Consider the following 15119-nt stretch of genomic DNA (forward strand, 5'->3'; position numbering starts at 1 on the left):
TAGACATTCTTATGTAAATCTTCATTCACACTTATTTCTTTTTTTTACCCTTATTTCTTGAAATCTGTCCATATCGATACTTACAGAACTTAATTTAACTATTACATAACATTCCAGCATATGATCAGTAATATCAAAAATAATACCACTAATGATCATTTAGGATTTTTCTAACTTTTCAGTATTACAAAGAATGCTGTAGTCAAATCATGACAATATACATTTTCTGTTGAGAAGATGTAAATAAGTTAATAGTGTATGATTTAAAGTGGAATTGCTGAGTTAGTTGTAAAGTATGCCCATTTCATCTTTATAAGATGCTCTCTAAAGTGGTTGTACAGGTCTAAGTCTCTTCTCTAAAATCTTTTGGCCACATGTATTTCAGAATTTTTGGAATGTTATATAATATTACAGAATAGTCATAACAAGTATTCTGTAGACACTATCACATAATCAAACACAGTAATACTTTATGGATAGTCACACTAGGAGGGATAAACAAAGAATATAAATAGCTTCATAAAATTCAAGTCAGGTTTTGTAGTCAAATGAGTTCCAAAAAATTTTGTCTTCTGAACTTTTTCTATAGGGAATGACGACTTGTACCAATTTTTACTTGTTTCAACAGTGTATGAAAATTTCCCTTTCTTTCATTCACTTTATGATTTAGCATTGTGGACTTTAAAAATCTTTATATTCTGGAAGATATATATGTATGTATATGTGTATATATACATATCTATCTGTGTGTGTACACACACACACACACACCCCCCATACACATATTTCAAAGTAAAGGTAATAATATATGAAATTCCATGATTCCATGTATTCATCATTCGGCTTCAACAACTCTTAGCATGCAATCAGTCTTGTCTCATGTATATCCCTACCCATTTCTTCATTCCTACCTCCAAGATGATTTTCCAGCAAATTCCAGATATCCCATTGTTTTATGTGTAATTACCAAAGTATATATCATATACTGAAGTATATATCTCTAAAAGATAAGGACTCTTTTTATACATGCATATGTTAAATGACAGTTACATTATTATACTTTAAAAGAATTAACAGTAATTTCTTATTGTCATAAAATGTCCAAAGTTCACATTTTTTTACTTATCTAAGAATTCCTTTTCCATAAGTTTGTTCAAATTCACATCGAGAGTTCACAGATCACATTTGGTTAATTTACCTCTTAAATTTCTTCATCTAAAAATTTCTCTTCTCTTTTCCCCCAGGTAGTTTGTCCTGTAGAGTTTGCCATATTCTGAGTTTTGCTGATTCCCATCTCTGTGATGTAGTTTAGCATTTAAAAAAAAATCTCTATTTCCAGTGAACTGTAGATCTAGAGGCTTGATTAAATGAGGGTTTAATCTCCATTATTGTATAAGAATACTTCATTGGTGTGCCGTCTACATCTTATTGCTACCTATGTGCAGTACCTTTTCGTGATGTTAAGATTGGTCAGTGGGTTCAGTATAGAGTATTGTCAAAATTTGTTTTTGCCAATCCAAAGGGTATGAAATGGTATTTTACTATTGCTTTAATTTACATTTCCGTATTTAGTAATAAAGTCAAACATCTTTTTTTTTCTTTCTGAATTACTTTTCATAGTCTTTGCCCCATTTTTCGGTTTGGTTCTTTATTTTTAAAAATTATTTGTGGTTCTTTATATTCTGCATATTCTTTGTTACATGTTTTTTAAACATTTTTACCTATTTATGGTGTCTTTTTTTTTTTTTTTAAATGTTTTATTCACTTCTGAGAGAGAGACAGAGACAGCATAAGCAGGGAGGGTCAGAGAGAGAGGGAGACGCAGAATCTGAAGACAGGCTCTAGGCTCTGAGCTAGCCAGAAGCACAGAGCCTGATGCGGGGCTCATACCCATGAACCATGAGGTCATGACCTGAGCCAAAGTGGGATGCGTAACCAACTGAGCCACCCAGGGGCCCCTTATGGTGTCTTTTAAATTAAAATTTTTTTATTTAAATTTAAAATGTTAAAGTTTAAAATTTTCATGTCAGCTTTATCAACATTTTTATTTATGACTGGTGTTTTTTATATTTGAAAAGTTTGCTGTGCTCTGCTATATTCTATATAGATTGGATATTTGACTTAAATTAGTCACAAACTTTATAGTTTTCACATCCACTTATTTGTATTCTTTTGCTATGTAACAAATTACCCAAAACCTGATGGCTGAAAACAACAAATATTTATCTCATTGTTCCTATGGGTCAGGAATCCAAGAGTGGCTTAGCAAGATAGTTTTGCTCAGGTTCTGTCACAAGACTGCTATTAAGGTGTTGGTTGGAGCTGCAGTCATCTTACCGCTTGGCTGGGCAGGGTGCTTCCAAGCTCACTCATGTTGCTTTTTCGTTGCCACCTGGGGGCTCTCCACAGAGCTGCCTCACCACAGACAGCTGACTGGCACAGAGAGAGCAATCCAAGCAAGAGCAAGAGAGTACCCAGGATGGAAATCACAGTCTTTTTATAACCTAGTATCAAAAATAGCATCTTGTCACTTCTGCCATATTCATTAGAAGTAAGTTAATAAGTCTAGCCCATGCTCAAGGGGAGGGAATTACACAAGGACGTGAGTACTAGGGAGACGGGGATCATTGGGGGTCATCTTACAGGCTGGTTATTACATTATTGTAGTCCCCCCTTATCCGCAGCTTCACTTTTCCAAGATTTCAGTTGCCTGTTCTCAACCTCAGTCTGGAAGCAGATGATCCTCCTGACGTTTTGTCAGAAGGTCAGTAGTAGCCTAATGCTACATCACAATGCCTACGTCATTCACCTCACTTCATCTCATCACATATGCATTTTATCATCTCACATCATCACAGGAAGAAGGGTGAGTACAGTACAATAAAATATTTTGAGAGAGACCCCATTCATATAACTTTTATGACAGTATATTATAATTGTTCTATTTTATTAACTATTGTAGTTAATCTCTTACTGTGCCTTGAGTTATTAATTAAACTTTATCATAGGCATATACATATAGGAAAAAACATAGTTTATATAGGATTTAGTACAGTCTATCATTTCAGGCATTCACTGTGGGTCTTGGAACATATCCCCCGCAGATAATGGGGGACTACTGTATTCTAATAGTACAAATAAAAATAAGGAAATAAATAGTTATACAATGAAATAAAACTTTAAATGACAGTATTTACTACCAAATGTACCTTTTGCTAATTTCTACTTATAAGGTGGCAAATTTTATTACTAAAAATTATATGTATGTAAATATCAGTTAACATTCAGTAAATGTGGTATTATCAAATTTCTTTACCATAATGTATAGTAGGTAAGTTATAATAAACTTTTTAATTTATATGTTTGTACATCTTAGTAAGACGTACTGATGTTTTCTTTCCTCAAGGTTGCATAATTGAAAGTATAAATTTTGACATTGCCACCACTGAGTTATTTTTATTTTAGTGTCCAGAACAGATGGATACTTGAATTAATATCAATAGTTGGTTTTGGCCTACAGGGAGTAGAGCCGTGGTAATGGAGTGTCAGTATGGGCCAAGGAGAAAAGGTTTCCAGTTAAAAAAAATCAATGAACAGGAAAGCAGGTCTTGTCAGCTCTACAAAGCCACTTGTCCAGCCCGGTAAGCTTTATTTTCTTTTTATTTCCTTTTTTTAAATATTTAATTTTTGATAGATAATATGCACATTTCTATTAAGTTTAAACAGTGCCAAAAAGTATACAGTGAAATCTAAGTTTCCTTTTACACCTACTCTTTATGTCTCTTTTTAAGGCAACAGCTCTTAACAGTTTAAGTAACCCTGCAAAGATACTCTGTATATATGCATACATATATATCATCCTTTATACTCAAAGTGTTGAAATCTCAGTAAAACTTATTAAATTTTCTTTCCTTAGGCAGTAGTGTACCTTTTTTGCTACTGTGAATTCACATTGCTTTATTTCCATTCTGAATGCCTATTATGGTTATTTATTGCACAACTGTTTTGCTTCATACTAGTGCCAATGCAATGACATGTACTACTTTATGTTTTGTTATTTCATTCCCATTGTATCTCAAAGCTGCCTTCTTATCTGTACATAAAAAGAACGGATTCCTTTCTTTTATTTATTTTAAAAATTGAAATATAACTGACATATAACATTGTTATTTTCATGATTCCTTTAGTAGCCATACAATTTATTACATTTATAGATGAATTGTCATTTACAAAATTAGTCCCCTGATGATAGACATGTAGAGTCTGAAAAGTATTCTATATTATTATATATCAAACTGCAGTTAATAACGTTATACCTGTTTGTATTCTTGTGCAAGAATACCAGTAGAATGAATTTCTTGAAATGAAATTGCTAGGGTAAAGGTTATATTCTTTTAAATGTTGACAGGTATTGTAAAGAAAGTTGTTCTTTAGAGAAATTTTACCAATTAACATTCATACCAGTAATGTACGAGATCAACACAGTACATTTTAAATAGAATAGGACTACAGATTGGCCATCGCTCTGGGTGAGAATGAAAAGTTTGAAGCAATAAAAGATGTTTATAATGTTCTTTTCTAATATTCCTTTTTCAGACATTGAAAATTTTAAATTATCAAATAAAATAAATTTTTGAAAGATAACATACAAAATTGGGTTTAGTTGATCTTTGGAACATTTTATTTCATTATCACATCTGATACACAAAATCCACATTCTCAAGAAATCTTTAAAGCCAGTTCAGAAGACTTTTCATGTTTAATCTGATGGTGTTAACTTTAGGCAATATTTAAACCTGACTGTGAAACAAAACTTTCAACTGCTTTTAAATATAAGCAATATGAAATTTCAGGTATAACTTAGGAGAAAATCTCTGTGTGTGAAGAAATAATTTTGTTCTCTATCATTCTACAAGTACTTGTTTAGTATCAACTCCATGCCCAGCAATACACCGGGAAGGAAGGAGACTGAAAGAGTCACAGATTTCACTTAATCTTGAGGAAAGTTAAATATTGTTGGGGTACATCAGGAAACACAAAACTGTGGCAGGCACATGAGTGGCTCACTCAGTTAAGCATCCGACTTCGGCTCAGGTCACAATATCTCATTTTGTGAGTTCTAGCTCCGTGTTGGACTTTGTGCTGACAGCTCAGAGACTGGGGCCCGCAGCCTGTTTTAGATTCTGTCTCTCCCTCTCTCTCTGCCCCTTCCCCATTCACAGTCTGTCCCTCTCTCTCAAAAATAAACAAACATTAAAAAAAAAACCAAATTGTTAGGGCGCCTAAGGGGCTCAGTTGGTTGGGCAGTTGGGCGTCTGGCTTCGGCTCAGGTCAAGACCTCACAGCTTGTGAGTTCGAGCCCCACATCAGGCTCTGTGCTGACAGCTCAGAGCCTGGAGCCTGCTTTGCATTCTGTGTCTCCCTTTCTCTCTGCCTCTCCCCCGTTTACACTCTGTCTCTCTCTCTCAACAATAAATAAAGAAAAACTAAATAAAAAATAGATTTAAAAATATTAAAAAAAAAACTGTTGGAGAATATAATAGTATAGTATATAGTACCAAATGTGTCAACTAGCTAACTCATCAGAGAAGAAATATATCCATGCAAACTCATTAGCAGGAAACAAAATACAACCTAACCTGGATACTGAAGTTCAGATTGAATTTGGGTAGGTAGAGGATTAGAGGGAAGATATTATAGACTAGGAGAATTCTATAAATAAAGATATGGTGTAATTATATTTTTGGTATCAGAGGAGAAGGAACATTGAAATGATAAACTTCATGGAAAAAGTAATTTTACATTTGAAGTACTTGAAAGTAAGATTAGTAAATAAGCTAGAGTCATATGGAAGGCCTTGAATGCTGCCAAGATATTTGTACTTGATTAAAGAGCAGATAAATTCTTCAACAGAGAACTACAAATGTGAACAATTATTATAGCATTGATATATCAAGTGGGTTTAAGGAACAAGGCTCAGAGGCCCAGAAGGAGGCTATTAAAATAATCCAGGCATGAGTTTTTGTTTTATTTTTATGTTTAAGATCTATTTATTATTTATTTTTACAAGTAGCAAAGTCCCTTCATGTTTGTTTCTAGCTTAATATACATGGATATAAGTAGCTGTTAATTTTACCCTGCCTCTCACCCTGACAGAAGGGATAAGAGGAGGTTGTGAGCTAAAAGCAGCCTATTGATGCCAACGTGGTTTCCTCTTTTTTTTTTAAGTTTATTTTTGTTTATTTTTGAGAGAGACAGAGCGTATGCTGGGGAGGGGCAGAGAAAGAGAGATACACAGAATCTGAAGCAGGCTCCAGGCCCTGAGCTCTCAGCATAGACCCTGACATGGGGCTCAAACCCTCAACTGTGAGATCATGACCTGAGCCAAAGTCAGATGCCCAACTGACTGAGCCACCCAGGTGTCCCAGGTGGTTTCTTCTTTAACCTCAGACTTGAACTCTGGCGCTCTAATCAGTCATCCTTTTGCTGATTTCTTTTCAGTTTAAGAAAATCTATGAGTTTGTGAGCATTCTCTGCAGTGTTCAGGTCTACAAAATTCTTCGGAAGTTGGTTACTCAGATAGGGACTGGGTTGAACTATTACTTCACTGTTCGTGCAGCTGAAAGCTGGAGAATCTTGTTCCAGGGCATCTCCTTCACTAAAATCACCTTTTAAGTTTCTCCCAGTTATCAGCTCTTTCCAAGTAAACAGCTGTGAATCAGTTACTTCAAATGAATTCAAATCAGTCAGCCACACTTTCCCACTACTATCTCCACATATATCCAACATAAAGTCTTCCTTTAAGAATTTATATTGTGGGGCACCTGGGTGGCTTAGTCGGTTGAGCGTCCGACTTTCGCTTGGGTCATGATCTCGCGGTTCGTGGGTTCGAGCCCCGCGTCGGGCTCTGTGCTGACTGCCAGCTCAGAGCCTGGAGCCTGTTTCAGTCTGTGACTCCCTCTCTCTCTGACCCTCCCCTGCTCATGCTGTCTCTATCTCTCTCCTAGAAATAAATAAAACATTAAAAAAAAAAATTAAAAAAAAAAAGAATTTATATTGTATTTCTTGAAAATTTTTGTATTCATCTGCAAATCTTTTCCTTTTGTTTAGAAACATGAGCATAGTATTGTGTATAGTCCCTTTGAGAAATACCAGTAGGCTTGTTTTCCTTAACAAAACATAAGAACTTTTGCCCCAGAAAATAATTCACACCACTGTTGAAGAACAAGTTCCTCTTGAACGAGGATCTGGAGAATCATCAGTACAATGAATAAATGGTTGAGTGAAGTCGTGAGTGATGAAACCAGAACTCCTGAACAATGGAAAGTTGTCATTGAGGTTTCACATTTCAGAGAACTGTTCATTGCTATCAAGTTTGCATCCCTTGGGGCACTCCAGTTAAGCTGAGGAAATACACTGCCTCTACCCCCACCCCACCTCACTCTACCGGGAATCGATAGCTTCTTGAACTTTAATAGTAAACTTGGGAAATTCTGGTGCCATAAGCATAGCCATGTTCTATGCTTTTCTACATTTCTTCTGCCTCATCATCACTGGCTGAGAACCTGTTGACGAATTTTCCCTTCCTGAAACCACCAGAATTCCATGATGGAGTCAATAATCCTTCACATTCTGAGGAAGTGGAAGAATGACACACTTGATGGTAAGGCTTCAGAACAGTGGATACCATGCAGAGAAATGACAGTGCAGCACATGCCCCTTTTTCATCCTCCAGCTACTGCTGCTGCCACCACCCAGCCTCTCCCTCTTCTTCCAGCACCCTGCTGGAACTCCCCGGCATGAGTTTTTTATGGCTTCCAGGAGAATTGAGAAGAGGCAAATCCAGAAACAAAAGTTAATATCCATAAATATTCAGATACTTTACTGATATCATGAGTATTGCTAATTTGCTAAGTATTACGTACGGAAATATGGCTTACTTTTCAACATATTCTCTGAATGCTTTCTAATTTAATTTCTCAAAAAACTTTAATGCTTAAACTTTTGCTTGATAAGATTATTTTAAGATTATAATATAATGAAACAAATTCTTTTTCTTATAAAAAGGATTTACATTAAAAAGGTACAGAAGTTTCCTGAATACAGAGTTCCTACAGACCCCAAAATTGACAAGAAAATAATCCGAATGGAGCAGGAAAAAGCCTTTAACATGCTAAAGAAGAACTTGGTAGATGCTGGTGGTGTTCTTAGGTATGACATTTATATCATTCTTTTATTTTACAAATTAATTAGCTCCATTTACAAGAATTTTTCTATAAGAGGAGCTGTAATTATGTTTTCTAATTATTTCATTAAGAAAAGGTTTTTATAAGGAAGATGTTGCACTAGTGATTTCCTTGGTATTAAAACAGTTTGTTGGGGCGCCTGGGTGGCTTAGTCGGTTAAGCGGCCGACTTCGGCTCAGGTCATGATCTCACTGCTCGTGGATTCGAGCCCCATGTCGGCCTCTGTGCTGACAGCTAGCTCAGAGCCTGGAGCCTGTTTTGGATTCTGTGTCTCCCTCTCTCTCTGATCCTCCCCTGTTCACGCTCTCTCTCTCTCTCTCTCTGAAGTAAATCAAAAACATTAAAAAAAAAATAAAAGTTTGTTGCTGTATAAGCCATTGAGTTTATCAGCCAAATGTTTGAATAATGCTGACCAAAGAATTCCATGTACCATATGGAAGTTTTCCCCCAAAATGACAAATACAGGTTTAATAACACATATCATTGTTATTTCATACTTTGTTTCTGACACTTCATTGGAACCGAACTTGCAGTCACCTGTATATGTATATTTTTTACCCATCTTTAATTACCTATAACAACCAGAAATTAATTCTAAGCCCTACATAAAATTCCATTTTATGTTTTTTGTGATTCAGTTTTTACGTAAGAAGAAATATTAGCTTTCTTTCCTTCATATTCAGTCTAGGTGAAGAATTTATAATAATGCAAGGAGATTAAGTGCACAGAATATAGTTTTTGTGTGAACTTTAGAAAAACTTTCAGGTGTATAGAAAATAAGTAGTCAATAATTAGATCATCCAGGTTAGAGAACATTGCATATAATTTTTAAGTAGGCTCCATTTCATGAGGTATCAATCATTGCAAGCACTTTATACAAAAGTATCAATTAAAACAGTATCCTACCAGATCATTTCAGTTTCCTAGCATCTGTTTTTTGGGCACTGAACTGATATATGAAAGACCTGTATTCATCTTCTAGTTGATTCTCTTGCTCTTTGGGGCAATTGGAGATGGAGTGCTGTAGAGGCAGTTTGCTAAGCTCCTGTCAGAGAAGAATCTCCCACTCAGTGCAGTCTTAGTAGGCTCTGTATTATAACCACTCTTTGGAAGGATTATAGGTGGAACACAGAAGTTATAATTTGGGGACAAAATCATAGGAGAATGGGAAAATACACAATTTAAAGTTTAGGGGCGCCTGGTTGGCTCAGTTAGTGTCTGACTTTGGCTCAGGTCATGGTCTTGCAGTTTTTGAGTTTGAGTCCCACATTGGGCTCTGTGCTGACAGCACTTTGGATCTGCTTTCCCCCTCTCTCTCTGCCCCCCCTTGCTTGTTCTCTCTTTCTCAAAATAAATACACACTAAATACACAAATAAATAAAAGATGATGACTTTAAAAGTCTCATTATTTTGAGGTAAAATTTACTTAACATTTTCATATATATTAAAATACCATTTTCATATATATTAAACTACTGTGCCCCTCCTTAACTTGAGGGCCATAGTAAAAGTCTATAAAGGTTTATAAATATTTTGATTTAATTGAGTATAGCATCAACTTAGAAGAGTCAAGCAGAAGACATTTTAAATTTTATTATTTTAAAATTGCTAATTATATTTATTTAATATGAGATTATATAATCTTTTCTTAAAAGATTATTCCTTTTCTTGATGAGTTTTAACATAAGTATGATTTGTGCCTTTGTTTAATAGCATAATTTTAAATATTTCCACTTCTCAGGTGGTATGTACAGTTACCTACAAAACAAGCTCATCAGTATCACGAGTTAGAGACTTCCTGCCTTCCTTTGTCACCTTCCCCTTTCCCTGTGTCTTCTCTTGAAGAAGAGGAAACTGCAATTAGGGATGAAAATTGTGCATTACCCTCACGTCTCCATCCTCAAGTAGCACATAAGATTCAAGAATTAGTGTCACAAGGAATAGAACAAGTGTATGCAGTAAGGAAACAGCTAAGGTATGGTAAAAACAAATTGTTCTTTTACATTTTTCATTTTTGTTTGTTGGTTAAAACAGTACATTTATTGGGGTGCCTGGGTGGCTCAGTCGATTAAGTGTCCAACTCTTGATTGCAGCTCAGGTCATGATCTCACAGTTGTGGAATCAAGCCCTGCGTCAGGCTCTGCACTGAGTATGGAGCCTGGTTAGGATTCTCTCTCTCCCTCTGTCTCTCTGCCCCTCTCCCACATTCATGCATGCATGCATGCTCTCTTTCTCTCTCAAAATAAATAAACATAAAAAAAGTAAAAAAAATAATAATACTCTTATCATAGACATTTTCCAGGATGTATGCTATCAGAGTAGATAAGAAATATAATTTATTCATGTATTAAAATAATCTTATTTATGGACTGATCATTTTGTAGCAGATATTTGGCAAGCCATGAGTAATTATTCAGACTACTCATTTAAAATATTCCATATTCAAAATTAAATAAAATAAAATATTCCATATTCAGATTTAACAAATTGGACTATTTCTAGTACTCTACATGTTCAGAGAAGCTTCTCTAGTAACGAACTATAGAAATGATCCCTGAAAGTATAGTCTTCAAATTGGACTATTTCTGAATAATATATAAATTGAATTATATAATAAATACCTTTAAAAGAAAAAATCTTTGTAGAACCAAAGATTTTAAAACGTAGGCCAAGATACTTATTTAGGCAATTTGAAATGCAGTTAGATTGTATTACAATAAAAGAACATGGATAGTTTTTTTTTTAACTAGAAAGTATTTTATTAACAACAGTCATAAAACAATACTCATTTAAGTATGTGGATAGTTCTTTGATGAAACTTATATGTAGCATGCTGGTCCAATGTTATTGATACTCAGGATACAATAATTATTATTATGTGGCAGTTACTATGTATGTACCAGATATTGTATGCACTTTATATGCACAATCTCATTTATTCCTGCAGCTCTATAAAGTTGGTATATTTATCTCAATCCTGCACATGAGAAAATGGACATTATAAGTAGTTAAATAACTGGCTTAAGAGTTAGAGGCAGAACTGAAATCTAGATCTAATTCTATAACCTGTGCTCTTTACCATGATTTCTGGTATTTTACTGGCCTTCTTCCTCCTAGTTATAGTGTAGTTATAACTAGCTATAGTGTAGTCTGATCTGAACAATACAATGAGTATTTCCTAGGATTATTATTTTTTTTAATAGTTTATTGTCAGATTGGTTCCCATATAACATCCAGTGCTCATCCCCACAAGTGCCCTCCTCCATGCCCATCACCACCCTTCCTCTCTCCCCCACCCCATCGTCTTCAGTTTGTTCTCAGTATTCAAGTCCCTCCCTCTCCCCAACTATTTTTCCCCGTCTTCTCCCCCACAGTCCTCGTTAAGTTCCTCCTAATCCACCTATACGTGCAAACATATGGTATATGTCCTTCTCTGCCTGACTTATTTCACTCAGCATAACACCCTCAAGTTCCATCCACATTGCTACACATGGCCAGATTTCATTCTTTCTCATTGCCATGTAGTATTCCATTGTATAGATAAACCACACCTTCTTGATCCATTCGTGAGTTGATGGACACTTAGGCTCAGTTTCCATGTTTTGGCTATTGTTGAGAGTGCTGCTATGAACATTGGGGTCCATGTGCCCCTATGCATCAGCACTCCTGTCTCCCTTGGGTAAATTCCTAGCAGTGCTATTGCTGGGTCATAGGAGAGTTCTACTGTTAATTTTTTGAGGAACCTTCACACTGTTTTCCAGAGGGGCTGCACCAGTTTACATTCCCACCAACAGTGTAAGAAGGTGCCCGTTTCTCCATATCCTAGGATTATTTCTTAACTAATACATGATTTTCCTATTTAGCAGCTTTCTTAGACATTTTATATTCATTTTCATTGGGGCATTGTTAGAACAGACCCCAAATTTGGTAAAGCCATACATTATTTACAAAACTTGAATCTTAAGAACAGAGGTATAATATATTCTGCAGTATGGTCTACAGAATGTAATGCATGAAGCATATAAATAGTGGACTTTAGCATTTCTTTTATGTATTTGTATACATTTATGTGTCAGTGCTGTCTTCTATTTCTATACTGTCTTTTACCTACTTATAAAATTGGAGCAGATCACATTTCATATAGTAAGTGATGCCTTTTGGCAACAGTGTAACATGATGTAGGCCTAAGCTCTCTTCCTTACTAGCTAGATTTATAGCTGTGGCAAATTATTTAATGTCAGCAGCCCTCAGGTCCCTCATCTTTAAAGTGAGAATGATAATTGCACTTACTTCACAGGATTATAGTAAGCAGTAAAGGAGATCCTTGATGTCAAGTGTTTAGTACATTGCTTGGCATAGTTAGCATTCAAACCATATTATGCCTAAACTGAAAATAGTGATTTATTTAAAAATTCATAAAAATGTCAAAAATATCTCACTCTAAGATATACAGGTATTTAGGAAAATATTACTTTTTTTAATCTGCTTGATTTCTTTGGCTTATTGTATAGAAAAAATTAAAACTGGAAAAATAGAAATTATAAAACAATAAAGCTTCTGCTTTATAGAAGTTTATGCTAAAAAAGAACGTTTTTCTCATTTTATCTGAAGTATATTGCTAGATGATTTATGTTTTCTGTTTTATGCTCTCCACAGAAAATTTGTGGAAAGAGAACTGTTTAAACCTGATGAGGTACCTGAAAGACATAATTTATCCTTTTTTCCAACTGTAAATGATATTAAAAATCACATCCATGAGGTACAGAAATCGTTGAGAAATGGAGATAATGTCTATAACTCAGAGATTATTCCAGCAACGGTATGATTATAACTATAATTCTTTGTTTTATTATAGAATCTTTCTCAACTTCTATTACTAGTTGGCTGTACAGGGGTGGTTAATAAGCCATATAAATGATTGTGATGAAAGAAAAACAGTATCTTTTTCTTAAAATGTAAACACTATGAACCCTCAGATGATTATTTGACTGAAATTTTTACATTACTGTTACAAGAATAAATATCAATGAATATCCAGCTCTGACTATAACAACAATAGTAATCTTCATTTAAAAATCAACATATTTTATCTCTGTAAAAAGTGTATTTTATTCATCTAACAGATATTTATTGAGTGTATACTGTTTATTTATCCATCTCTTTTTATATAGGTTGACAAATTTCAATACAATAGTTCAGACTTGAATACACAGCATTTTTTTGTATCCACAAAGGGATGATATTGGTTCTGTATGCCATCTATGGATATTAATTTTACATCATAATGTGATGCTTTAATTTTCCCTGAATATTGGTCATTTCTGTGAAAATTTTGCTTACTCTGAAAGGAATAATATAATTACTCAAAAACTAATTATATTATAGATAGCAATCATGGCATTAAAATCCTGGTAACAATACCTTTTGCTCTCCATATTTTTACTATCCAAATTATGTCTTCTTAACTGAATAGATTCAGATTTTAGCTAGTGCTACTATTCTTTTCCATTGAAAACTTAATTATACACCATCTGCAGTTTAGGAAATAAAATGGATTTGTTTAGTAATGATCTTTGCCATCTGTGTTTGCTATCCAAATTCTTGCTATCTGAACTTAGGAAGCTTATGTATTTCAATAATGAAGTATACTCATGCTTCAAGAATGTAAACAAGTGAAGAGAGTAATCACTGAATAAAACACAATTATACTATCATTGAATAAAATATGACATATTGATGTTTTAAAATATTTTGCAATATAATTTATTGTTTTTACTGAAGTAAATGTTTCCATTTCAGCTTCAATGGACTACAGATAATGGGCATATTCTCAGAGAGACTGTGACAGTTACATTTGCAGAAGGTAAGTTATCCTGAATATCTTTAAAATATAAAATCAGTGTTAAAATGGGAAAACTTTTATTTTTTCAATTCTTTTTTTTTTTTAAATATTTTTATTTATTTCTAGGAGAGAGAGAGACAGTGTGAGCAGGGGAGGGTCAGAGAGAGAGGGAGACACAGAATCTGAAAGAGGCTCCAGGCTCTGAGCTGGTAGTCAGCACAGAGCCTGACGCGGGGCTCGAACCCATGAACGTGAGATCATGACCTAAGCAAAAGTCGGACGCCTAACCAACTGAGCCACCCAGGCGCCCCTATTTTTTCAATTCTTAAAAAATGTTTATTTTGAGAGAGAGGGAAAGCATGAGAGGGAGAGGGGCAGACAGAGAGGGAAATAAAGCATTCGAAGCAGGCTCTGTGGTATCAGCACAGAGCCCGACATGGGGCTTGAACCCACAAACTCTGAGATCATAACCTGAGCCAAAATCAAGAGTCAGACACTTAACTAAGTCACCTAGGCACCCCCAAACTGGAAGACATTTATAATATCTAATCAAATTTTTTGGATGAGGAAACTAGGCCAAACAGATAAGAGCAACTATGTTAGATTTTGTCAAAGCTTCCTTATATATGTCATTCAGCCATAAAAAAGGATGAGATGTTGTCTTCTGTGACAACATGGATGGACCTCAGCCATAAAAAAGGATGAGATGTTGTCTTCTGTGACAACATGGATGGACCTCAGCCATAAAAAAGGATGAGATGTTGTCTTCTGTGACAACATGGATGGACCTCAGCCATAAAAAAGGATGAGATGTTGTCTTCTGTGACAACATGGATGGACCTAGAGGGTATTATGCTAAATAAAATAAATCAAACTGAGAAAGACAAATATATGATTTCATCATATGTGGGATCTAAAACCAAAACAAATAAATAAACAAAAAGCAGAATCAGACTTAAAAATACAGAGAACAAACTGATAGTTGCCAGAGGGGAGGCATGGTAAGGTAATGGGCAAAATGGGTGAGGAGG

General features: G+C 34.9%; 1 protein-coding gene and 2 pseudogenes across 11 annotated transcripts in view; 1 reads left to right on the top strand and 2 right to left on the bottom strand.

The window, feature by feature from the left end:
* CARF (calcium responsive transcription factor) overlaps positions 1-15119 on the top strand; it is an 84581-nt gene that overhangs the window by 32855 nt on the left and 36607 nt on the right. For 9 of the 11 annotated variants that reach the window (XM_077747578.1, XM_077747581.1, XM_077747582.1 and 6 more), the window contains 5 exons: positions 3521-3641; positions 8068-8211; positions 9988-10221; positions 12903-13065; positions 14046-14109. In XM_077747578.1, the coding sequence (XP_077603704.1) occupies positions 3521-3641; positions 8068-8211; positions 9988-10221; positions 12903-13065; positions 14046-14109 (726 nt within the window). Of the gene's footprint in view, positions 1-3503; positions 3642-7611; positions 7664-8067; positions 8212-9987; positions 10222-12902; positions 13066-14045; positions 14110-15119 lie in introns of those variants that run through there. The other 2 variants (XM_077747586.1, XM_077747587.1) reach the window with 2 other exon arrangements.
* On the bottom strand, positions 6472-7728 carry LOC144217857 (translation initiation factor eIF2 assembly protein-like; annotated as a pseudogene).
* Positions 10720-10816, bottom strand: LOC144217905 (small nucleolar RNA U3; annotated as a pseudogene).

The sequence above is a fragment of the Crocuta crocuta genome, unplaced genomic scaffold (assembly GCF_008692635.1).
Source record: "Crocuta crocuta isolate KB4526 unplaced genomic scaffold, BGI_CrCroc_1.0 scaffold159, whole genome shotgun sequence".
Lineage (NCBI taxonomy): Eukaryota > Metazoa > Chordata > Mammalia > Carnivora > Hyaenidae > Crocuta > Crocuta crocuta.